The 25364-nt window shown below is 56.0% G+C and overlaps 1 protein-coding gene across 1 annotated transcript; it reads right to left on the reverse strand.

Moving 5' to 3' along the window:
• Positions 1–38: 38 nt before the first annotated feature.
• MYH6 (myosin heavy chain 6) lies at positions 39–24321 on the reverse strand. The gene is made up of 37 exons (XM_089907468.1): positions 24044–24321; positions 22768–22911; positions 22367–22523; positions 22242–22269; positions 21847–21958; positions 21487–21579; positions 20478–20541; positions 20114–20212; positions 19581–19684; positions 19358–19496; positions 17062–17330; positions 16608–16778; positions 15108–15417; positions 14349–14419; positions 13971–14058; positions 13764–13881; positions 13495–13618; positions 13074–13210; positions 11574–11829; positions 11209–11451; positions 10883–11059; positions 10452–10597; positions 10137–10227; positions 7614–8003; positions 7136–7262; positions 6926–7044; positions 6369–6565; positions 5640–5823; positions 5301–5466; positions 5045–5169; positions 3825–4133; positions 3381–3584; positions 2157–2282; positions 1670–1945; positions 679–774; positions 423–557; positions 39–62 (listed from the first exon to the last, which is right to left on the reverse strand). The coding sequence occupies exons 1-37, from the start codon at positions 24296–24298 to the stop codon at positions 39–41; spliced, it is 5874 nt and encodes a 1957-aa protein (XP_089763594.1). The 5' UTR covers positions 24299–24321.
• Between the last annotated feature and the right edge of the window lie 1043 nt (positions 24322–25364).

A 25364-nucleotide genomic window follows, 5' to 3' on the forward strand; every position in this document is an offset into this window, starting at 1 on the left:
TTATTGCAGGTCAGCAAGAGCGAGGCTCAGAGGCAGTGTCACTCCTCATCGTGCATTTTTTGCTGAGAAAGAATAAAAGGTGTGAGGGGGCAGCTGGCGGGAGGGAGGAAGGGTGTGGGGAGGAATCTCTAGGGCTTTGAGGGGCCTAAGGGAGATGCCCTTAGTGGGGAGAGGTTCAGGCCTCAGGGATCTTGGGGTCCCATTTAGGGGCCCTTGTGGTTTGGGGGGGTGGGACTGGGCTTTCTAAGGAGGTTCCAGTCTGTGGGGGGCTTCTCTGAGCAGGAGGGGGGATGCTCAGGTGTGAGTGCTGTGGGACCCTCAGGGCTATCCAAATACAGGGGGAGGAGTGCCCACTAAGAGGGCACTGACACTGGGGCCGCGCTGCTAGGGGGCTGAGTAGCGGGGTCTGGGGAGGGACCCACCTTGGCGCCGATGTCGCGGCTCTTGGCCCGCAGCTTGTTGACCTGGGACTCGGCGATGTCCGCCCGCTCCTCTGCCTCATCCAGCTCGTGCTGCACCTTGCGGAACTTGGACAGGTTGGTGTTGGCCTGTTCCTCCTGCGGGGGTTCGGGGGGGCGGGAGGATGAGGTGTGAGGAGCCAGGGATTATTAGACTCCCATCCTGGGGGCCGGCTCCTTGTCCCCTCCTCCAGGCCTGGGCCCCATCAGGGTCACTCACCGCCTCCTCGGCCTGGCGCTTGTAGGCCTTGACCTTCAGCTGCAGCTTGTCCACCAGGTCCTGCAGCCGCAGCAGGTTCTTCCTGTCCTCCTCCGTCTGGGGGTCAGGCAGAAGTGAGTATGGCATAGTCATGGGAAGCACTGCAGCCCCTTCCCCACTCATCAGCTTTACCCTGCATGCAATATCCTGACCCATTTCAACTCCTGGATCCTCACCAAACACTTGAGTTCTCCTCACAATTTCTCACCAAAAAAGTTATGAATACTTTTAATGGTTTGTACTAAGAAAGAGTCTAGGGAGCGGATGGGCTCCCTGAAATTGCACACAAAACTGTGTGTGTGCACAGGCCCTGGGGGGTCCTGGGGGCCCATGGAGAGTAAGCCCCCTGTTTCTAGAACCCAGCGTGTGCTGGCAGGAACTCTGGGACTGCAGGCCTGACGGGGTTTCCTGGGCTGCTGGGAAATGACATTGACTTGATCTAGGTTAAGGACAAGTATGCATAGAGGGATGGCGAATCTCTGGATTGGAATGGAAAGAAAATCTAATTCACAGTCTGATTCTAGAAAACACCATAAGAGCTAAAGTCTACACTTCCTTGAGTAACCGAAAAGTTCTGAGATTCATTTTAATGGTTTGGTGTTTTTTGGTGGTGATGACGCCAGGCTAAGCTTTGGCTACATATTTACTTTCTGGTAATCTGTGCTGGGTGAGCTCTAGCTCAAGCTCTGGTGTCTGCAGGGGAAAGGCTGAGGGGGAATGCTGAGGTGGAACTTGAAGGCCAGGGGACTCAGAGACTGCCCTCTGAGCCAGGGGACACTCAGGGTAGAACAGGGTCAGGCAGAGTAGAAACAGGGCAGCCAGGGGCTGTACTCTCACTCCTTGACCTGTAAGAGGCTAAGAGAGAACACTCCATCCCTCTGGGGTGGCTGTCACCCTGGCTTCATGCCATAATGCAGAGGGCCTGGCCCCAGAGCAGCCGCCACGCCCGCACCTGGTAGGTGAGCTCCTTGATGCGACGCTCACTCTTCCTCATGCCCTTGATCGACTCTGCGTTGCGCTTCTGCTCGGCTTCCAGCTCATTCTCCAGCTCCCGCACCCGGGCCTCCAGCTTCTGCAGCTGCTTCTTGCCGCCCTTGAGGGCGATCTGCTCGGCCTCGTCCAGCCGATGCTGCAGGTCCTTGATAGTCTGCTCCATGTTCTTCTTCATGCGTTCCAGGTGCGCGCTGGTGTCCTGCTCCTTCTTCAGCTCCTCCGCCATCATGGCGGCCTGTGCACGGCAGAGAGCGTAAAACAACAGGACCCCGGGGCCTCTTCTTTCCATTAAGGATCACCTCTTTCCCATCCTGCCGTTTGCTCCCTGAGGCCCTCAAACCCACAGAGTGGCAGAATCACCGCTGTTACAGCACAGTGGCCTGGCCTGGACCCACAGGCCTGGTTCGAGTCTTTCGGGGAGGGCAAGAAGGGAAGCGGTAACTCACGTCCGTGATGGCCTTCTTGGCCTTCTCCTCGGCGTTCCTGCATTCCTGCACTGCCTCCTCCACTTCGCCCTGAAGCTGGGACAGGTCTGCCTCCATCTTCTTCTTCTGGTTGATGAGGCTGGTGTTCTAGATAAAGGCAAAGAAAACTGTTGAATGTCTGCTTTGCTGCCTGATTCTACACTTTTACCCAGAGAAAATTAGAACTGGTCATTTTTAAAAAACATGTCTTGTTTTTAGTATTTTCCTTGTTTTGCACCTGCTTTCTCTTTTCCTATGAAAATAGATATATTCTAGACAATATATCTAAAGGGACTCAGCTCTGAAGAAAGACTTCAAGCAGGAAAGGGTCTGTAGTTCTACTCCTGAGCTCTGTAGTAACATGTCTGTGCAGGAGTATGAAAATATTCCAAGGAAAAACTTGGTTAAAGGGACTGTATCCTGGAAGTGATTATAGTTATAGAAAGAGTGGGGTAAGGAAGAGAGGACCACATCCGTGGGTGATGTCATTCCCATATGTACTAGATTACGGAACAAAACTCCACAGGGCAGTGCAGTGAGATGGACATAAAAACTCATTACCGAGTATAGCTGAAAACAGTGTGTATGGGATTGCAGAAAAATGGTGTTCTGTGGAGAATTTGGTTTGCAAGTAGATGCAGTTGTGCTTCTTTCAACTCCAAAAGTCCCATTTTAATACAGCAAGCTGAGGCTGGCTGTCTTCTAGATGTAAGATATCACATAACAGCGTGCATTCCACGACTCCCAGATTTGTGATTTTGCCAGGCACCACCAATCCACCATGACACTCTTTTTTTTTTTTTTTTTTTGCGGTACGCGGGCCTCTCACTGTTGTGGCCTCTCCCGTTGCGGAGCACGGGCTCCGGACGTGCAGGCTCAGCGGCCATGGCTCACGGGCACAGCCGCTCCACGACATGTGGGATCTTCCCGGACCAGGGCACGAACTCGTGTCCCCTGCATCGGCAGGTGGACTCTCAACCACTGCGCCACCAGGGAAGCCCCACCATGACACTCTTAGCTTTTAAGTGTAGACCCCTTTCTCAAGGTTGTGGTTCCGCAGCCATGACTAACAGAGGCGAGCTGGTCCAAGAGATGAAATAATTTATGATCCATATGCTTGGACATATGCTTTCTCAGGCCATCTGATTCAGAGCATTGCTAGGTGTCCTGGCTCTGCTGCTCGGCAGGTTTCTCCTGGCCTCTCACCTGGGAGTGCAGCAGCTGCACCCGCTCGCTGGTCTCGATCAGCTCCTGCTCGGCCAGCTTCCGGGACCGCTCCGTCTGCTCCACCACGGCCCGCAGCTCCTCCAGCTCGGCCTGCAGCAGGTTGTTGCGCCGCTCCACGATGGCGATGTTCTCCTTCAGGTCATCGTTGGCACGGACCGCGTCATCCAGCTGGATCTGGGTGTCCTGCGCATCAGGAGAGTGGGCGTGAGACAGGCAGCTGGGCTCTGGCCCATCAGAAGGCCGTCAGCTGAACTGGATGCTGTGGAGAGCCCCTGGCGGTGGCTCAGGTGGGACCTGTGGGAGGTGCCTGCGACGGCCCCGGGGCAGGAGGGATCTGGTGCTGTGATGGGACACCGCCCCCCAACTCGGCCACCGCCCCTCTCTGGGTGAGGTGACTTCCTGCTTCCAAGAGTCACCAGGTACCTTCAGCAAGCTCTGGAGGCTCTTGACTTGCTTCTGGGCCTCGGCGGCCACGCGGTTGGCGTGGCTGAGCTGGATCTCCATCTCGTTGAGGTCGCCCTCCATCTTCTTCTTCACCCGCAGGGCCTCGTTGCGGCTGCGCGTCTCCGCGTCCAGGGAGGTCTGCAGGGAGTCCACCACCCGCAGGTGGTTGCGCTTCGCCTGCTCCATCTCCTCGTCCTTCTCTGCCAGCTTCCGCTCCATCTCTGCCTTGATCTGGTTGAACTCCAGCTGGGCCCGCAGGATCTTGCCCTCCTCGTGCTCCAGAGAGGCCTGGAGGGGGGTGGGGAGAGAGGGTCCGAGGAAGTCAGGGCACAGGGTACATTGGGGAGGGAGGCTGGGAGGATGCAAGGTGTCAGCCAAGAGGAGAAGAGCTGAGAAGAGATGGGGAGGGGGGACCTGCAACCCAGGCCATCCGGGTGCTCTGGGGGAGGAAGTGCTGGACACCCCCGGTTTCCTCTGTCAAGGAAAGGGGTCTGAGCTCACAAGTGTCAAGACCCTCCAGCACCAACACTGCATGATCCTGACCCATCTAAAATAGCATAGAAAAGGGAAGGATTTTTACAACCAGAAATTCGAACATTTCTCTTTGTTTCCCAGGTGCCTCACCCTGTAGTGAAAAAAGTTAGAAGCCCCAAATCTCAGGGCTATCGCTAGGTTCTTACAAATGAACAGTAACAATAACTAACATATATTAAGCGCTTAAACATGATACCTCGTTTAATCTTCATAATAGTCATGCGTAAAATCTCATGAGGTATGTACAACTGATGCCATTTTACAGACAAGAAAACCGAGGTACAGATAGCTTAAGGAACTTGCCCAATGACAAAGTGGTGGTCCTGAAGCCAAGTTTCAAACTCAAGTCTGTTTGAGTCTGGAGCCCATGCTCCCACCCCCTGTCTGAGGGGTTTTTATGATGGCCAGGTTTCAACTTTATAAACCCAGTGGGAAACAAACCTATGATCAAGCTGTGTGTGGCATTTTCCTTTGCACAGACCTTGGCTTTGGAGGTAGTCATGGGTAGTGGGTATATGACCTTGGACTAAGAATAAGGAGCTGATAGATTTTGTCTTGGGTCAGCGTCATCCCCAGGTGAGGGAGAGTGTGGAGTCAGAGATAGGAGGGCAGGGGTGCGTAGGAGAGGGTCGGAGGCAGGGGTGCAGGCAGAGCCAGGCCCTCACCTCGGCCTCCTCCAGGGCCGACTGCAGCTCCAGCTTCTCAGCCTCCAGCTGCTTGCGGACCTTCTCCAGCTCGTGGATGGTCTTTCCACTGGAGCCCAGCTGTTCAGTCAGGTCGGAGATCTCCTCTGTGGGAAGGGCGGGCCGCTCAGCTGGGGGCAGCCGGGCTCCAACGGGGGGCACGCCTCTAGGAGCCGCTGGGTGGCGCCACGTGCGGACCCTCCCTGCCCCGCCCCCGCCCCCGGCCTGGGCCCCGCACCCTGCAGGTTCTTGTTCTCCCGTTTGAAGGTCTCCAGGTGCTCCAGGGACTCCTCGTAGGCGTTCTTGAGCTTGAAGAGCTCGGTGCTGAGGGAGCGCGCCTCCTTCTGCGAGGACTCCAGCTCCGACTGCGACTCCTCGTACTTCTGCTTCCACTCGGCCAGGATCTGCGGGGACGGGACGCGGCTCACCGGGCAGCCCCAGCCCCACGTCCAGGGGCGCCCAGGCCCCTCTCCTGGGCTCAGCCTCCTCCCAGCCTCTGCCTCCTGGGAGGACGTTCCTGACTCCCGCCTGCCCGCCTGCTCTGGCCCCTGGCTGCGAGTCCCCAGCCTGGGCCCACCTTGTCGAAGTTCCTCTGCTTCTTGTCCAGGGCCGCGGCGGCCGCGTTGGAGCGCTCCACGTCCACCATCAGGTCTTCGATCTCATTCTGCAGCCGGTGCTTGGTCTTCTCCAGCGAGGAGCACTTGGCGTTGACGGCCTCGACGGCCTCCTCGGCGTCCTGCAGCCTCTGGGCCAGCTTCTTCCTGCCCAGGGCGGTTGGGTGTATGTATGTCACTCTATCTGGGAACAGCGGGGCCTTGGGACGACCCCTCCCTGAACTGCCAGATGAGGAGGGCCCGGCCCTCCCACACAGCTCCTTGGGACACTGAGTAGCCCTTCAGACCCTGGAACCCCAGCCTCCAGGGAGCCAGGGCTTCGGGTGCCTAGAACAGAGGCTCTTCCCTACGGGGAACGGCATCAGGGTGGCAGCCCTCACTTCTCCCCACCCAGGCTGATCGGCGGTAGCTCCTCTGACCAACAAGCTTTTTGCTCGTCTTATACGTGAGCATCAGGTATAACCCGGGCCAAAAGCTCGCCCGTCACAGGAAGTGAGTCAGGGCCAGCCAGGGTTCACTCAGAGCGCAGGATCCCAGCTCCCTCGGAAGCACCTGTGTTGCCCACCACATTTCTCCCCACCTCCTCTCTTCCACCTCAAATCTGCCTCCCGTGCCCACTCTGCCTGTCTCTACCCATGTCCTCTTGAGCCTTCCTCTCTTAGAAGCAGGGTTGGGGGCTGCCCAGGACTCACTTGGCCTCCTCCAGCTCCTCGGTCCTCTGGATGGCGTCCGTCTCATACTTGGTCCTCCACTGGGCCACCTCCGAGTTGGCCTTGGACAGGACGCGCTGCAGTTCGGCCTTGGCCTCCGTCTCCTCCTCGTATTGCTCCCGCAGCAGATCACAGTCGTGCCGGGCTGACTGCAGTGCGTGGGCCAGGGCATTCTTCGCCTGGGAGGTGCAGCACCGGGAGGTGGGTTCAGCATCTGGGAAGGTGGGAGGGAAGGCCCTGTCCCCATTCTCCCGATCCTTTTCATATCTATGAACTTCAACCAAGCCCCGGCCTCCTTCAGGGTGAGGGCTGGTGTGGAATCTCAACATCTTAAGGTACCTTCCCAGTTTGCCCATCCCTTCCAAATAAGAAAGGAGGCACTCAGTGATGTTCGGGTGTGGCTTAGCTGAAGAGTAGAAGAACCTGGCCTGGAGGTTTTTTCATTAGAGGCCTCTCTGCAGCTTCCAGGCTCCATTTCTGAGGTTGGTTGCCCCAGGGCTGCCATCAATCCTGTCTGCTGCCCTGTAGCCGGGCCTCACCTTGCCCTCCTCCTCCAGCTGCCTCTTGAGGTCCTCCAGCTGCTGGGTGTAGGAGAGCTTCCCTCGGGTCAGCTGCAAGATCAGCGCCTCCTTTTCCTCCAGTTGCCGGGACAGCTCACCTGCAGGTGGGAACAAGGGTTTGTGGGCCACGGAAGGGGGCAACTGATGCTCTTCCGTGAGGCAGGTGCAGGGCTGGTTAGGGGCACCCACCGTTCTCCGTCTGCAGCTTGGCTCGCTGGGTGGAGAAGTCATTGAGGGAGCGCTGGGCCTCTTCTAGCTTTGCCCGGTACTCGTTGGCCTGGTCCTCCAGTGTCCGGGACACCTTCTCCAGGTTTGCCTTCAGGTGGTAAGGGACAAGAGAAAGGTGAATGTGGGAGGGGCTGGGTTGACTGGAGGAAGGAAGGGAGGACCAAGGTTGGGGAGCGCACAGAGGCGGGGGGTGGGGGGTGAAATGGGGCGGGGCTGGAGGGGCACAATCTGGAGAGGATGCATGAATTAAAGAAGGGAGAGATGGTGAGGAGATGGAGACACAGGTGGAGGGCAAGGCAGGTGCAAGGGAGAGAGGGAGAGAGACCAGAGGGTGACGAAGGGAGTGAGAATAAGAGCGATGGCAGAGAGGAAGTGGAAGGAAGGCGCACTGCGAGGCTGTGAGGGAGGACAGGGTGAGGAGAGGAGAGCAGAGGCCCACCTTGGCCTTGATGATCTGCTCCATGTTGGAGGTGACATCGTCCAGCTCCAGCTTGAACTCGCTCTTCTCCTTCTCCAGCTTCTGCTTCACGCGCTGCAGGTTGTCGATCTGCTCGCCCAGCTCGGCCACGCTGTCGGCGTGCTTCTTGCGCAGGGCGGCCGCCGTGGCCTCGTGCTGCAGCGTGGCCTCCTCCAGGTCCCGCCTCATCTTCTGAAACTCAGCCTCGCGCTTCTTGTTCATCTCGATCTGCACGGACGTGGCCCCGCCAGCCTCCTCCAGCCGCTCACTGATCTCCTCCAGCTCCCGGGACAGGTCTGAGCGCAGCTTCTCCGCCTTGGCCCGGGCAGTGCGCTCGGCCTCCAGCTCTTCCTCCAGCTCCTCGATGCGCGCCTGGGCAGGGTATAGGGGGCTCAGACCCACCGCCTGACCCCTCCATCACAGCCCCCTCCCCAGGGCTCTAGAAGGCTCCTGGCCAAAGCACCCAGGTCCTGCAGAGCAGTGGTTCTCACCAGGGGACATTCTGTGCCCCAGGGGACAGGCAACGAGGTCTGTAGACATTTTTGATTGTCATGACTTGGGGAGGGGGTGTTGCTACTGGCATCTAGTGGGCAGGGGCCAGGGAGGCTGCCAAACATCCTATAATGCACAGACTGTCAGTGGGAATTTGGTTGAAGCCAAACTCTCAAGGCATTTCCTGGAGGGGCATCTCAGACCCAGTCTGAGCACCTGCAGCCCTGAGTCCTGAGAATCTGTCTTCAGAGAGGGATCTTGAGATCCCGTGAGGTCCTGGGTCTCAAAGATTCCACAGATTCACTAGGCTCTGCTCTGCTAATGATAAGGCAGGAAAGCTGGTGCTTATAGTTTACAAATATTTGCAACAGTACGCCTCCAAATAATCAAAAACTTTTGTAATCTTCCGAATTAACCACAAACTCCAATCAACCATATTCCTCACTCTCCAGGGCTTACTTTATTTATGCCCAGGGCTGGGTTCCAGCTTAATTGTTCCCTTCCAGGCCAGGTGAGTGCTAGCAGGGTGCCCTCCTCTGTATCATGTCCCTACCTCATTATTTTCTGGCCTTAGCCTTGGCCTGCCTAAATTGGCAGAATGTCCCATTTACAATTTTGATGTGTTGTCTGACTAGCAAGGAGCAAAGGGGAGGATTGGTGGGATCCCTTCATCTGTGGTTATGGATGGTGTTGATGCAATTGTGTGAGGGGGTCCTGGGAGCAGGAGAGAGAGAACCACCAGACCCCTGCTCCCAGGATGGAGAATGGGGACTGAGTGCAAGAGCTTGGGCAGGAAGAAGGAGGAGCCACAGCCCACTGCCAAGACCTGGTGAGGATAACAGCACAGTTGTTCTGGGTTCAACAGTCAAAGAGGTTGCCCAGACCAGGGTAGGAGAACCTGGGGATGCCCTAACATTCGGGCTAAAACCCAGAAGGGGCACCCAAGAAGGTGGGAGGGAAGAGTATCACTGAAGGCAGACCAGCCCCCGAGCAGCCCCCAGAGGAGGGGAATTGTGTTCACGTGTCACTTGCACCCTGGGCCATCGACCCTGAATGCTGAGGGGAGGTCAGCTCTCTCCCCTAGTGGTCTCATGAGAAAATGAGAGGATAAATAGCTGAGTCCCTGTGGCCTTGGGGTCACTATGTCCAGATGTGGCCGTATAGCTTCTGCAGCTATGAAATGGGAACGAGAGTACCTGCCTTCCTTGCTTCCAGGGCTCTTCTGACAAACATGGGACTAAAAGCACATTAAAATTCAGGGTGCATTAAAGGCAAGGGAGACTCTGGCTGGTAATTCAATCTCCTCCTGCAGAGGGATGAGAAAGCCATGCGAAAGACAAAAGAACATCTTCTTGCAAGTGGCTGGCTCACTTCTCTAGCCTGAGCTACATTAAAATAACATATATATGTTGCCTCCTGGTTGACAAAGTGGGTTCCTATACAATGTCTCTTCTGGTCCTCTGCAAGGCAGGGGTCATCAGTCCCATTTTACAGATGAGAGGAGAATCTGAGGCTCAGGACGGGGAGTGACTTGCTTAAGTTTGCAGGAGTTGACTCCATATCACGGTGCTCTGTGGGGATCCAGCCCGAGTTAGTGGCTAGGGTAAATACCTGGGAAGAATAAGAACAGAGCTTCCCATGGCAAGGTGCTCCATGAAGGCCCTTCTCACCCCCGTGAAGTGGGGAGAAGCACCAAAAGTAAGGGTTAGAGGAGAACGGAGCCCTACCAATTGTCCCAGAGCAGAAAACCCATGAGGTGGAGCATAGCTCAGCAAGAGAAGCCCTTTTAGTAAGTATGATCCCCACCCTCTCCCCCAGATAGTCCTGCCGAAATAAGACACTATTGCTCTAATGGGGGAAGGCTGATGTTCCCAAGTGCCTGTAAATCAGGGCTGCTGGGGCCTCCGGGCGGCTTGGAGTTCTAGATGCTGTCTAGAACCCTAAGCAGCTCCTACAGCCTCAGCTGCCTCAGCACCATTGAGCTCCCGGTGGCTACACCCAGAAGAACGTCACCTGGTTTTCCTTCAGTTTCTTCTGCAGCTGAAGGGCCAGTGCCTGCTCACCCTCAATCTTACTGTTCAGCTGATTAATGTCAGACTCCTTCCTGGAGGAGAAGAGGGTGACAGGTGGTTTTCCTTTCTCTGTGCCCATCCTCTCCTGCCTCGGCATGCGAGGACCAGTCCCCTCCCCCTGGCCCCGAGGGTGAAGGTGGGGGGCGGGGGCTGTGTGCCCAGAGCAGCCTTGGCCAGAGGTGCTGCAGCACCTTTGCACTCTAACCCTCAGGTCAGACACCCTCAGTAGCCCTTCCTGGACGCCGCAGGCTCCTACTTCTTGAGCTTTTCTTCCAGCTGCAGCTTGTTGTTCTCTAGGTCCATGTTGCTCTCCTGGGTCAGCTTCAGGTCACCCTCCAGCTTCCGCTTGGCTCGCTCCAGGTCCATGCGCACCTTCTTCTCCTGCTCCAGGGATCCCTCCAGCTGGTGGAGAAAAGAAAATGAACAGGATGTAGGAAACCTGAGATCCACAGTGCATCCTCTTCGGCTCCCTTCTAAACCCAAAGTCCAATGGGATTGGAAGTCAAACCAGCAGAGTTAGCCCTGCAAGCATGAAGGATTAGAGACCCAGCCTAGTGAGGAACTGCAGAAAGAAAAGGGCCCCAGGGGTCATGGAAGTTAGTTCTAGGGATTGGAAACCCCTTGGCCATTGGTGTTGCCTGAAAAATCCCAACCTGAGAGGGATGGAGCATGGTTGTTACTACTTACATCATCCACCTGCTGCTCCAACTTGACCTTGGCCTTGGTCAGGGTGTTGACCTTGTCCTCCTCAGCCTGAAGGTCATCCAGGGCCTGTTGGTGGGCCTCTTGCAGAGCTTTCTTCTCCTTGGTCAGCTTGGCAATGATCTCGTCCAGCCCAGCCATCTCCTCTGTCAGGTTCTTCACCTGTTGACCAAGAACCCCATCCCCTTTAAGGTCAAAGGTCACCAACCTGGAGACATCTGTGGAGACCTCCAATGCCAAGGACCGGGGCCACACTCAGGTCTGGGAATCCTGAGGAGACTTGGGCTGGAGCCAGAGGGAGCTGCCCTCACCTTGTTCTCTGTGGCGTGCTTCTCCTTCTCCACCTTGGCCAGCGTCAGCTCCAGGTCATCAATGTCCCTCTTGAGCTCAGAGCACTCGTCTTCCAGCTTGCGCTTCTTGGCCGTGAGCTCGGCGTTCATCTCCTCCTCGTCCTCCAGCCTCTCGGTCATCTCCTTCACCTTGGCCTCCAGCTGGATCTTGTTCTTGATCAGCTGGTCGCAGCGCTCTTCCGCATCAGCCAGGTTGTCTTGTTCCTGGGAGAAGAGGACAGAGAGGAGAGATCCAGGGTCTTAAAGAGAGCCAGAGCTCTGAGACTCAGTCCCTGGTGATGAGACGGGCTATAATCCAGGGGAGGGGAGAGGAGAAATGGTCTCACCGCCTGCACTTGGAGCTGCAGGTCGTTCTTCTCCTGCAGCAGGGACACCATCTTCTCCTCCAGCTCCTTGCGTCGAGCCTCCGATTTCTCCAGCGTCTCTTTGAGGCGCCCAAACTCCTCCTTCATGGTGGCCATCTCCTTCTCTGTCTCTGCGCTCTTCAGCAATGGTTTGATCTTGAAGTAGAGCTTCATCCAGGGCCAATTCTTGACCCCCATGAAGGCCCGAATATTCCACTGGATTACCAGCAGGGCATCCCTGGCAAAGAAACATGGAGGCAGGGAAGGGCACTGTAAAAGAGAGCTTCGCAATCATGGGGCCAGCAGCACTCGGCTCCCAGCACATCTAAGCAAGTTTGTAGGCACCTGACGGTAGGAACCCTGTCTTGTAGCCTTGATAGGCAACCCCACCTCAGCATAACCACACTGAACATGGAGTTGCTCCATAAATAGTTATTAATTGATCAATTCAACAAAAGGGCAGTTTATATCTTCCTTACTGGAGTATTAGTAGCTATGGAAGCTACCACTTGTAGAATGTCTACTGTGTTCGGTGAGAAGAACCTCAAGCATGTTAAAAAGATGATATTTTCCACTTAGGAATATCTATAATATATGTGTAAGTTATGAAGCATGAAACAAAATGACTGTCCATGAACTCATCACCCAAACAAGAACTAGAGCATTGCCATCGCTGATTCTGCCTGTGGGCTCCACCCCATCCCCTTTCCTGGTCCTTCCACCAGAAGCAGCCACTACCTCGAATCTTGTGTTTTTTGTTTCCTAACTTTTTCAAAAAATATTTTAACCATGTGTGTATGCATCTTTTAACAATATGCTATTTTAAAAATTATTTCTGAGATTTATAAAAATTGCATCACACAATAAGTATCCTTCTGTGACTTGCTTTTGTTTACTCAGCAATATGCTCTTAAGGTGCAAACATATTGTACCATGTAGTTTTAGTTCCCTCCTTTTTCATTGCTTTATAATATTCCCCTGAATGAGTATACTACTATTCACCCATTCTCCTGTGGATGAAAATTCAAGTTGTTTCCACATCTTTGCTATTTTGACCAATGCTACTATAAAGATTCTTTTTTTGTCTCATGTTGAACACGTGCAGGAGTTTCTCTGTGGGAGTGCACTCAGGAGTGGAAAGGTATGTAACTGTTCAACTTTAAAAGAAAATGATACACTGTTTTCCAAAGAGATTGCACACATTTACACATCCATAAGCAGTGGGTCAGACTTCTTGATTTTTGTCAATCTAGTGTTTTAAAATGGTATCTCATTGGAGTCTTAATTTGTATTTCCCTAAGGGGAATTTTCTTTTTTAAAGAATTCAAAATGAGACCCAGAGTGGCAAAGTCACTTGCTCAGGCTAGCTAGTAAGTGGTGCAGCCAGGATTTGAATTTAGGTCTCCTGACCCACGCCACTTCGCTCTGCTTGTCTGCCTCTTACATCTCTGGGAGTGCCTCTCTCTTTCCCTCCAGCCTCACCTGCGCTCCAGGATCTTCTTGAACTCAATGCGCATGAGCTGACCCCGGGCTTGTGCCTGGATGCGGGTGATGATGCGGCTCAGCCTCTCGTCCCGCATCTCCTCCAGCAGCCCCAGCAGCCCCGCCTTGAAGAACACCTGGGGGTGAGGGGTAGAGCCAAGGGGGCCACAGCCTCAGAGAAGCGTAGTCAGGGTGGTGGGAGAGTGTGGGAGACCCTGGCTCAGCTTCCCAGGGCCCTGATACCCACACATCCTAGACCTGGGAGTGAAATGTGAAAAACAAGACAGAATGGAAGCCTGGGTTCCAGCCCTTGGTTGATACGGGTAGCCAGGAATCAGGGGTCTGCCTTCCAAACTCCCAGCTGGTCCACTCAGCATGGTCGCACATCCTGCAACGCCACCCTGTGGGGCTCTAGACTCACCTTGGTGTGGCCAAACTTGTACTGGTTGTGGTCAATGTCCAGGGAGCCCAGCAGCTTCTCTGACCCTTTCCTGCTGTCAATGAACTGGCCCTCGGGGATGGCTGCCGGGTTCAGGATGCGGTACCTGGGAGGGAGGTGCCCGTAGTTACCCACGTTCTGCACTGCTCTGCTCTGCCCAGAGAATCTGAGGCCACCTGAAGACTCCCCTCCCACCCGAGGCTGCCCACGCTCCCCCTGTTCCCTGAGCCCTGGGGGGCCGTGGTGCCCACCTCTGCCGGAAGTCCCCGTAGAGGATGCGGTTGGGGAAGCCCTTCCTGCAGATACGGATGCCCTCCAGCACGCCATTGCAGCGCAGCTGGTGCATGACCAGGGGGTTGTCCATCACCCCTGTGGCAGGGAGGGAGAGGGAGGGGTAAGCCTTAGGGCAAGTGGATGCCAAGTGCCCTCTCCAGACCAGACCCTTGTGCATCGCTCACCGGGAGCCTTCCGTTCATTGGGGATGAGGCAGCGCACAAAGTGAGGGTGGGTGGTCCTCAGGTTGGTCATCAGCTTGTTCAGATTCTCCTGGGGGTGGATGAGAGTTGGAGGTCAGGAGCCACAGGGACCATCCCTTTGGTCCCTGAGCCCTGGGACCCAGACAACCTGTCACCAGAACCCTCAAAGGGATAGGGAGCTGATACATAATTTATGATGTGAGTTCAGGCTTGTATAGAATTTACACGCCAAAAATGACCACATAACTCTAGCTTCTTTCCTCTCCAAACTCAGAGCATCAGGTTAGGGTGGTGCAGACAAAATGCTCTGGGCTGGGCCTGCCCACCACAAGTCTCTTGGCATCTCTGGGTCCTTCTTACCCGGTGGAGGGCCGATACTGTCTGAAATGATGAGCCCTTTTTCTTGCCTCCTTTGCCTTTACTGCTGTCCCCTAATAACAAGAGAAGGAATGATGAACAAGGGCTTGAAAACGGAGGAGCCCTCGGGTAGGGGCAAGGTTCTGCTGCTCACTAGATGTGTGACTTTGGGCAAGTTATTCTCTAAGTCTCAGTTTTCTCATGAGGAGGAGAAGATTAGAAAAGATCAAGCATGGAGTGTGCCTTTCCAGTGCTTGACACAAAGCAAGCATTGAAATAACATCTGTGCTTTCTCTTCCCATTCCCTTCTAACCCCTACCCATGCTTACATCTTTCCACTTTCTACTTTTCTTCTTGTACTTTTCCCTCATCGTTTCAGTTCACACCCTTTCTCTTCCTTCTCTGAACTGGAGGCTCGTTTGTTCTACTGTATGTTCAGTGATCCTCTCAACATTTACTGTGACCTCCTGCAGGCACGGCTCCATGCCAGGCCTGCTGCAGTGATGTGCGTGCCACCCTCACTGATCTTCAGTTGCTCAGAGTCTTGAAGAGATGCACAGCATGTACAACAACGTCCATAACCCAAAGGGCAAAATGGCACTTCCACAGAAGGGGTAGAGATGGGCCGCTGTGGGATCTCCTGACCCCCTCCCGTGGCTCACGGGCTCCCTCCCGCCTTTCGAGTTGTGTGCTTTGAAGCAGCGGGATCCTGGCCCCTTGCACCTCCAGAACTGCTCTGGCAGTGCAGGGCTGCCCTCTTACCGACATCAGTGGAGGCATACGAGGAGAAGAGCGTGGCCATGAGCTTGAGGGAGGACTTCTGGTACAAGCCCACTACTGTCTCATTGAGTGGGTCTTTGTTCTTCTCCAGCCAGCCTATGATGTTGTAGTCCACGGTGCCAGCATAGTGGATCAGGGAGAAGTGGGCTTCCGGCTTCCCCTTGATATTACGCGGCTTCTGGAAGTTGTTGGACTTGCCCAGGTGGTTGTCGTACAGCTTGGCCTTGAAGGTCATGTCAGTGGCCTTGGGGAACATGCACTCCTCCTCCAGGATGGACATGATGCCCATGGGCTGATGGCAAGGTGGGGAGGGGGAGAGCATCACTGAGTGCACTCCCAGGCTTGCAGAGTCCCATACCCCGACAGAGGAGAGACTGCAGCCCAGTGTAGCAGGCAGGCCACAGAGAGCCTGAGCTGGTACCTCGTGTCCCGATACAGGAAGCCAATATTCCTGGAGTTAACCTAAATCCGAATACATTCAGATCTGGGCAATGTAACCTCTTTCTGCCCCAGTGGACCCAGAGAACAGCCCCGTACTCCCAATCCCCAGCCCCTGGCCCCCCAGGGCTCAAGAACAGCCCCTTCTTCCTGAATGGCTCCCTGCCCCAGCACGGGGTGAAGGCTGGGACAGAGATGTGTCAGAGGCACCAGACTACAGGGCAGGCCAGACTCCTGCCTATATGATGGGTAACAATCGTTCAAGGAACGGTTAGAGGGATCCAGGCTCTGCACAACGTCCTGCACTTCAGAAAGTGCAGCAGCTCTTGACTTTTCTTGGGACAGGGATCCTACTGAGAATTTGGCGAATCCAAAGACTCCCTCCCCAGAGAAATGCACATACACACACACACACTTGCATATACACCTCGCCCACCACCAGTCCACACACACTTTTACATACAATTTCAGGGAAATCTGAGGCCTCTGGAAGAGCAGCACCCTGGATAACTACGCAAAGCTTGTGGGGAAGGTCCTCTTTTCTGACTGGCCGTGGCTGGGCTGGGGGAGGGGCAGTTGCTGCGGCCTCTGGCCTCCATCAGCAATGGAGCCCTGGGAGCAAGTCAGCACTGGGAGCCTCCCACAGGCTCCATCCTGCCTCCTCTGAGGAACCTCCATAGATAAGAGGAGCTGAACACAGGCTTATCCTCAGCCAACAGGGAGAGGATGGGAAGCCGACATGTCTAGTTTCAGCCTAGTTTCTTTCCACGAATGACGCTTCTCATGGGGTGTCAGAGGGGCCAGGAGCCCTCTCCTTCACTACATCCCCCTCTTAAGACCCTGGGAGGTGTCCACCAGACAGGACAAGGTCTTAGGTGTTGGGGAGAGAAGGAAGGGCTGGACCTGTGTATGCTTGTGATGTCACAGTGTGTGAAAGCAGGGCTTGGGATTCTGGGACTAGTTTCCTGGGTGTAGAGGGACAGGGCTGCCACTTTGTCTGGGATGGCGGGTGAAGGGGACCGGGTGGAGGGGCCGAAGCAGCACCTTCTCGATGAGGTCGATGCAGGCCTGCAGGTCCATGCCGAAGTCGATGAACTCCCACTCGATGCCCTCCTTCTTGTATTCCTCCTGCTCCAGCACGAACATGTGGTGGTTGAAGAACTGCTGCAGCTTCTCGTTGGTGAAGTTGATGCAGAGCTGCTCAAAGCTGTTGAACTACAGAGCAGGGGGTGGGGGAGGGGAGCAGGTCAGGCGGGCAGCTGTCCGTGGCCCATGCGGTGCGCCCAGGGCCGCGTCCAGCCCGGCAAGGGGTGCAGCTGGCCCCTCCCCTCCCCTGTCAGGGCGGGGAGGGAGGGCGCCCTGAAGACACATGACCGCCTCCACCACTGCGGAGCCCATCGTTGTCCCCGCGCCTAGCCTGCAGCCGGCTCGGCCAGCGGTGGCTGCCTGTGCGAACCAGTGAGTTACTGTTCTCCCGGTCCCGGGGCTCCCCACTCACGTCGAAGATCTCGAAGCCGGCAATGTCCAGGACGCCTATGAAGTACTGGCGCGGCTGCCTGGTCTCCAGGGTGGCGTTGATCCGCGTCACCATCCAGTTGAACATCTTCTCGTACACGGCCTTGGCCAGCGCCCCAATGGAGTAGTACACCTGCTGGACATTCTGCCCCTTGGTGACGTACTCATTGCCCACCTTCACTCGAGGGTGGCACAGCCCCTTGAGCAGGTCGGCTGAGTTCAGCCCCATGAGGTAGGCGGACTTGTCAGCATCTGGTGGAGAAGGAAAGGGATAAGCAAGCACTTTCAGCAGACCCTCTTTCCCAGGACCATCAGGTCCTGCCTCTCTCGTTAAAGAGTTGCAAATAGGGACTTCCCTGGTGGTGCAGGGGTTAAGAATCCGCCTGCCAATGCAGGGGACACGGGTTCGAGCCCTGGTCCGGAAAGATCCCACATGCCGCGGAGCGACTAAGCCCGTGCGCCACAACGACTGAGCCTGCGCCCTAGAGCCCGCGAGCCACAACTACTGAGCCCGTGTGCCACAACTACTGAAGCCTGCACGCCTAGAGCCCGTTCTTCGCAACAAGAGAAGCCACCGCAATGAGAAGCTTGCGCACCACAACGAAGGGTAGCCCCCGCTCGCCCCAACTAGAGAAAGCCCACGCACAGCAACGAAGACCCAACGCAGCCAAAAGTAAATAATAAATCAAAAAAAAAAAAAAGAGTTGCAAATAGAGGCCTGAAGGGCACAAGGCTTGCAATGGTGACACAGCCAGTGTGTGCCTGAGTCAGGCTGGAGCCCAGGCCCTTCCCTCACCCCAGGACCTCCTACCACACTGCATCCCTTCATCTCTCCAGGGCAGGGACTGTGGCTGATGCTGTCCTCTGCTTCTTTCCTCCTTTGTCCCCAATCCCAGGATCTAGCCCAGGACTGGGCCTGCTCTACCCTGAATCTATGTGTTGGCCAACATGGCTGGCTGGGAAATCAAGGTTCCTAACAGCATGTTGGTCACCCTCCCCCAATCCCCAGCTCTCCAAATGTGCCATCCAACATATGATATCTAGTTAGAAGGAATTTATTTGGTTTAATTTCAAGAGTTTTGTGATAACTGGCAACACGCTATTGTGAAACTGAGGCTTGGCATTTGATCTGGACAGACATAGAGAAGGGGTCCTTGAAGGTGGGCCAAGAGGAACGTTCTTGGGCGTTTGTCCAGCCCTGTTCACACCCCTTCACATCTCCTTCTCAAAGGATTCTCGAGATAGCCTTAGAGGGAGCTGGGAAGGGCTTTCGCTCCATTCCACTGAGGGGGAAACTGAGGCCCAGCGATGTGGGTGATGCGCCAATGCCCTGAGCTGTGTCCTGACCCTTGGCTTCCTGCCTCCCAAACAGAACATGGCACGGAGGCTGCGAGGGGCTCACCCAAGGCCTGGGCATCCCTCACATACACACTGCATTAGTGATGGGGATGTGCAGAGATCAGTTCTCTGCTTTCCTGGGCTTGGGGGTGTCTTGGGTGCAGAAGGAAGTCTCCCCAATTCACTTCTGCTCTGTGCAGCTGGGTTGAGAAGCTAGCGGGATTGAGAGGTGCCTCCCTGTCTGCCCACTTCTCCCATGTCCCGGCCTTCACCCACCCACAAGCCTCAGGTCCTCTGGGAGCCAGCCTGTCTGGGATGCAGGGTGGCATCTGGCTAGGTTCTAATGGAGAAGAAAGCCTGGAGCCTGGGCCAGGTGGACTTGGGGTGGGGCTGAGCCCGCCCTGGGAGAAAGCACAGCCTTTCAACCATCTGCTTCTCCTATTCCTGGTTTCTTTCCACTTTCTCTATCGAGGTCCTAACATCGCTACTGTGAACGTAACTCCTTAAAAATCATTGAAAGGGGCACATCCCTGGTGGCACAGTGGTTAAGAATCCGCCTGTCAATGCAGAGGACACGGGTTCAATTCCTGGTCTGCGAAGATCCCACATGTCGCGGAGCAACTAAGCCTGCGAGCCACAACTACCGAGCCAACGTGCCGCAACTACTGAGGCCCGTGCTCTTAGAGCCCGTGCTCCACAACAAGAGAAGCCGCCCCAATGAGAAGCCCGCGCACTGCAACGAAGAGTAGCCCCCGCTCGCCCCAACTAGAGAAAGCTCACGCACAGCAACGAAGACCTAACGCAGCCAAAAATAAAATCGTTGAAAGGCACCCCTTTTGGACACAGAATGGGAGACCGTGCTCCCAGAGGACTGTCTCTGCATGACGGGCAGATGCCCATCCCCTCAGGCCTTCTCAGCGCCTGCTCTCCTGTCCTCGAACCTTCAGTGCCGTCGGGCTCGGCCTGCTCCTCCCGCTGCTTCTGCTTGAACTTCATGTTTCCGTAGTGCATGATGGCGCCCGTCAGCTTGTAGACGCCGGCCTTCTCCTCAGGAGTGAAGCCCAGCACGTCGAAGGCACTCTGGGGCAGGGCAAGAGAGGCAGAGTGGGTGGCGGGGCGGGCGGCCCAGGAGCCCCGGGACCCGCCCACTGCCTCCTAGCTCACATCCGTGGCCGCCAGCTCCTCGGAGTCGTCGATGGAGGCCACGGACACCTCCCCCTGAGACACGAAGGCGTAGTCGTAGGGGTTGTTGGTGACCAGCAGCATGTCTGTCCAGGCGGGGGACAGGGCAGGGGGCAAGGGGGTGGGAGGGGGCACGGTGGGGGGCAGGGGTGGGATGAAGGGAAGAGCGGGAGCAGGTAGAGAGGAGGACCGTCAGCAATGACCAAGGGGAGGACCCAGAAGGAAAGGAAAAGTGGGCTGCAAGGACCCAGGATGGGAGGATGGTGGGCGAATGACAGGTGGGAGAAGGGGAGGCAAATGCAGAGGAGAAGGAGCAAAGCAGCAAGGAAGGGTGGAAAGGGAGGCAAGAATTGACACAGGGGAGTCCAAGGTGAGGGAGGAAGAGAAAGGCAAGGGGCAGATGGAAGGAGTGGGGGTGAGCAGGCTGGCGGGACGGGTGAGGAGGAGGGATCTGCCCTGCACAGGCGGGCTTGTGGAGGGCGCTGGGGGCAGCAGGGCCATCGGGCTGGGCTCACCCAGCAGCTCTGGCTTCTTGTTGGACAGGATCTGGTAGAAGATGTGGTAGTTCCTCTCAGCCTTCAGCTGGAAGATCACCCGGGACTTCTCCAGGAGATCTGAAGTGAGGAGAGGCGGGGAGGCAGGTAAGGAGGGAAAAAGCCAAGCCAGCAACAGGGTGGAGGTCAGGGGAGAAGGGCTCTCACGGCAAGTGGAGAGAGCCCGGGGAAAGATACGGTTTAAAGGAAGAAGAATTCTAAAGCCAAGAGGCAAATGTAGACAGAGACAGAAGATGGAGGGGAAATGTTGAGGTGGGGCATCCGGCGGGAATGAAGGCAGAGGTGGAGGACCCAGAGGTGTGGGCAGGGCTCCCCACGTACTCACAAGTTTCTATGTCTGCAGAAGCCAGCTTTCCAGTGGCTCCAAAGTGGATCCTGATGAATTTCCCCTGGGGGCAGATGGGACAAAGAGTGAGAGAACTGGCCAGAAGAGACGCATGGAGATCCTGGACCTCATCGCAACCCAGAATGCCCTGGACGGTTCTGGAAATGTAAATGACTTCTTTGGAATCCCAGTTTAGTATCAGTAAAACAGGGAAGAGGATGCCCATCCCCACATGCCACCCAGGGATCTCTGAGCAGAAACGACACAGGAGGGGACCTCCCTGGTGGTCCAGCTGTTAAGACTCTGCTCTCCCAATGCAGGGAGCCCACGTTCAATCCCTGGTCAGGGAACTATTAATAGATCCTGCACACCACAACTAGAGATCCCGCATGCCACAATGAAGATCCCGCATGCACAATGAAGATCCCACATGCCACAACTAAAGACCCAGCTCAGCCAAATAAATAAATAAATATTTTTTTAAAAAAGAAAGAAATGACACAGGAATGAGCACTGATAGAATGTGTCCTGTTTGTACCTCTGATATGATCTCTTGTAATCCTCCCAATAACCAGCAAGGTAGATACTACTACCTCTGTCTCACTGATGAAGGAACTGGGGCTCAGAGAGGTGTGGGGACTTGCTGGACAGATGGAATGCTGGGGAATTGGCTCCAACGCCCATGCTCTCTTCCCACTTCCAGTGTGGAAGAGCTTTGCAAACAGTCATAAGGAAAATCTAGAATGTGACCCAAATCAGCCCTGTTACTCGGCTCTGGAACAGCTGTGGTAGCTCTGGGTCTCTTTTCTTGAGTTCCCAGCACTCGGGGGCCAGGCTGAGTGGGGAGGGTTTGGAGTGTGTGTGTGTGTGTGTGTGTGTGTGTGTTATTTGATATCCCAAAACCAAATGCAGGACAATCAACCAGGTGGGGTGACTGTTGGCAAAACTGAACCCCCCTTTTTTTGTTGAGGCCTCATGAGGCCAGTTGGCAGTGGTCAGGTGCACTCACGAAGCGGGAGGAGTTGTCGTTCCGGACTGTCTTGGCGTTGCCGAAGGCCTCCAGGGCGGGGTTGGCCTGGATGATCTGGTCCTCCAAGGTGCCCTGCAGAGGGAGCAGAGCGTGGGGCTGCATCTCCAGTCCATCTCCAGGTGGTGGTGGGGAGGGCAGGGGTGTGGCCGGATGGACTGCTGGGGGTTTGCAGCTCCAACAGGTCATATTCAGACCTCAGAGTGTGTGTCTCCTGCCAGGTAGGTCTTGAGCACCGGGCTCAGGGGTGCAGTCCACACTGTTTCCCAGGGCAGGGCTAGGGGTCACCTGGTCAGCCCACCCCCCAGTCCCCCTCTGCCGAGCCCGTGGCCCACCCGGCACCTTGGTTGCATTGACGTTGTCCTTCTTGCCACGGTCACCTATGGCTGCGATGCTGGCAAAGTACTGGATGACACGTTTCGTGTTCACAGTCTTCCCTGCCCCAGATTCTCCGCTGGGGGCAACAAGGACCCATCAGAGCCCAGATTCCCACCGTCCTCCATTCGAAGTTCAGCACTGCACCCTCCTCTCTCAGAGTCCCAGCCATCTAATCTCCTCCCCCGGGGCCCAGCTCCTTGCAGAGTCTGCCCAGCACTGCAGGTCACTCCGGCACTCCTCGGAGAGCCCAGTTCCTTGCAGTCTCCACCTTAAACCTTTCCTCCCCACCCCATCACCCCCAGGAATCAGCCTGGATCCCCCAGCCCACGGCCCTCTGTGGGTGGATGGTGTCTGCTCACGTGATGAGGATTGACTGGTTCTCCCGATCTGGAAGGGAAAAGAGCAGAGGCAATGGGGTCAGGGCTGAGGGCCCAGGTCCACGGGTGTGGGGCTGAGGAGCCACAGGTCGGAGCAGCCGGCCCACCTGTCAGCATGTACTGGTAGGCGTTGTCGGAGATGGAGAAGATATGGGGCGGCGCCTCGCTCCTCTTCTTGCCCCGGTAGGCGGCCACCACCTCGGCGTTGTACACCGGCAGCCACTTGTAGGGGTTGACGGTGACGCAGAAGAGGCCCGAGTAGGTCTGAAACGGGAGATAGGGCAGTCATGAGAAGTTGGAAGGGAGAGCCTGGGATGGGCAGTGGTGACAGGCAGAAGAGTCCCTGGTCAGCCCAGCTGGCTTCTCTCTTCCTGCAGCTGACCAGGGATGGGATAGGGGCAGAGAGCCCTTTGGGAGAGTTCCAACCCCCTCCCCGTGAGAGAATCGCCCCGGCCTACTTTGGACTCTGTGCAGGACAGGCTGCCCGCCGTGTGCAGGACACACTCACGTAGATCATCCAGGCTGCGTAGCGCTCCTTGAGGTTGAAAAGCACCGCGGGCTCGTGCAGGAAGGTCAGCATCGCCATGTCCTCAATCTTGTCGAACTTGGGCGGGTTCTGCTGCAACACCTGGTCCTCCTTCACGGTCACCGTCTGGGGAGGGGTTGGGGCAGTAAGACAGGGGTGACCACACTCCCACCAGGACCCTTGCCAGCCTCGCCCACTTACCTCCTCCCAGAGTACAGGCTGTGACCTGGCCTCGTTCCCCTAGCTCTTCTCTCACCAGTGCCTGGGCCCTTGCCCATAGCTTCCCATGACACCAGATAATTTACCTGCCCACTGTCTCTCCCTTCCTAGGGACTGTCCTAGATTCCCTGTGTCTTGCCAGTTCCCCAGGCCCTGTGCCCATGAGCATCACCTTTCAGTCCCTGCTTAATTGTCTAGGGCTGGCCACTCTCTGACCTGTGCACACACACCTTACCCTGACTCCTGGGGGCAGTACTTCAGGGAATCAATTGTTCAGGGCAAACCTTGCCACTAATGGAAAAACATCTCACCCATCTACCCTACACTCTTCATTGGTCACTGTCAAATGGTTCGATCTCCACTGGTCAGTTTGCCGTGCCCTGAGGTCATGAGATCCTGCAAGTAGGTATTCCAGCATTTTTTACAGTGGAGAAAGCTGTGGATCGAATAACTAAATGATTTGCCAGCATGGTGGCTGCTAGTGGCAGAGCTGGGTTCAGGGTCAAAGTCCCCAGAGGTTCTGAGCCACTGCTGCTGACCAGTGGCAGTTCTCGTGGCCGGCATGAGGGACCAGGACTGTGGATTTCTGAGTGCCAGTCGTCAGCTCTGGACTGAACATTCTGCTCAAGAGTTCCTGCTCTTTGCGTTCATCGGTAAAAGTTTGCTCTTGGTATGGCTGGGGAGGATTGGGGAGACTCGGTTCATGGAGGAAACTGAGGCAGAGTGGAGGGACGCAGGTTTGAGAAGGGAGCTTCATTTGATGCTGTGTCTATGCCCTCTTTATCTACAAGTCCCCTCTGAAGAGGAAACCAGCTGAGGTTTTCGGCCGCCAGCATCCTCTCTGGCAACGGGCTGGCGTGGGGCCTCGTTACACCTGCTCAGACCTAACAAGAAAGGTCAGTTCTTACTCAGATGCTGGGCTTCTCGAGGGGGCTCATCCAGCACCCCCGCTGGCTTTGGCTCTTCTCCAGAGCCCCTCAGCTCCCACTGCATGTGGCTCCACCCCTGCACCCACCACCCCGTGCTGTGCCCCACACACCTTGCCGTTCTCCGTCTCGGCAGTGACCTTGCCTCCCTCCCGGGACAAGATCTTGGCCTTGACAAACTCTTCCTTGTCATCTGGCACGAAGCACTCAGTGCGGATGTCGAAAGGCCGGGTCTGGGCCTCTAGACGCTCCTTCTCTGACTTGCGGAGGTACTGGGCCGCCGCCCCGAAATCGGCCATCTGGGCATCGGTCATCTTGTCCCTCCTCTGCGGCTGAGACAGGAGGGCCCAGGCCTCAGTGGGTGGCATTGCCCTCTGCCCTTGACTCTCTGCCCCACCCCCTCACCACCTGGGCCCTATCAGTCTCACCTCCCTACCTGGCCTGGGTCCAGCCCTCCCCAACTCGGGTTCTGCTTCCCTTGCCCTCTGATGTGAAGCTGAAGGAGAATCTGTGAGGGGTCTGCGTGGGGTGGAATTGGCTAGAGTTTGCTAAGGCGAGGTGCTGAGCTGCTCAGAGGAGAGCAGCAACCTGGCTTCCAGGAGAAAATTGGGGTGGTTCTCACCCGGCGATCTCTTCACAGAGAATCCTGGAGACTCTGGACCATGGGCGGAGCCACAGAGGTACAGCCAGGCAGAGGGAAGAACAGACAAAGAGAATGAGGAACAACGGAGGCAGGCCCGTGGGGAGAAGTAAGCTGGGAAGCTAAACCGAGAGCCAGCCGAGTGGGACAGACCGACATGGGCAGTCGGGCAGATGAGAGGCAGGGAGACAGGAAAGAAAGGATGCAGAGCTAGTAAAAGTGAGAGGAGTGGGATGTGGAATCCGAGTTGGAAACAGAGAGGCAAGGAGATTAGAACACGCAGCTGTGAAGGGCAGGAGGAGAGACAGACAAAGAAGTATGATAGTGACAAGTACTGACAAAGACCAAGAGGCAAAATAAAATTGGACAAAGAGAGGGAAGCCATCCAAGGAGGGACAAACGTGGAGAAAGCACACGCAGGACACAGAAAGCAGGAGAGGACAGATGCAGGGAAAGAAATGCAGATGGGAGAAGAAAAGAGGTTTCTGGTTTTCCCCTTGGAACCTCCCCTCTGTCAGTGGAAACTTCCCAGGGCTGGAGAAAGTCAGTTTTAGCAGAACCCTTGGGCCTCCGACTGACCTGTTGGGGGGCTCTGAGGGCTAGCTACGGAGCTCCCACCCAAACCCCATCTTACCTGGTTCAGAGGAGTGTCAGTCTGTCCCTAGAGCATGATCCTTTATATCCTGCTGCACCCACCCACTGCCTAAATTTGGAGTCCTTCCCTAGGGACCCTCCCTCCCACCTCTCTCCCCTCCTGGCCCCTCCTCCCTTGATCCCTTGGCTCTGGAGGTGAC

This window comes from Delphinapterus leucas, chromosome 2, assembly GCF_059928025.1.
Source record: "Delphinapterus leucas isolate spDelLeu-1000000601 "Yukka" chromosome 2, BTC_Dleu_Yukka2, whole genome shotgun sequence".
NCBI classification, from domain to species: Eukaryota; Metazoa; Chordata; class Mammalia; order Artiodactyla; family Monodontidae; genus Delphinapterus; species Delphinapterus leucas.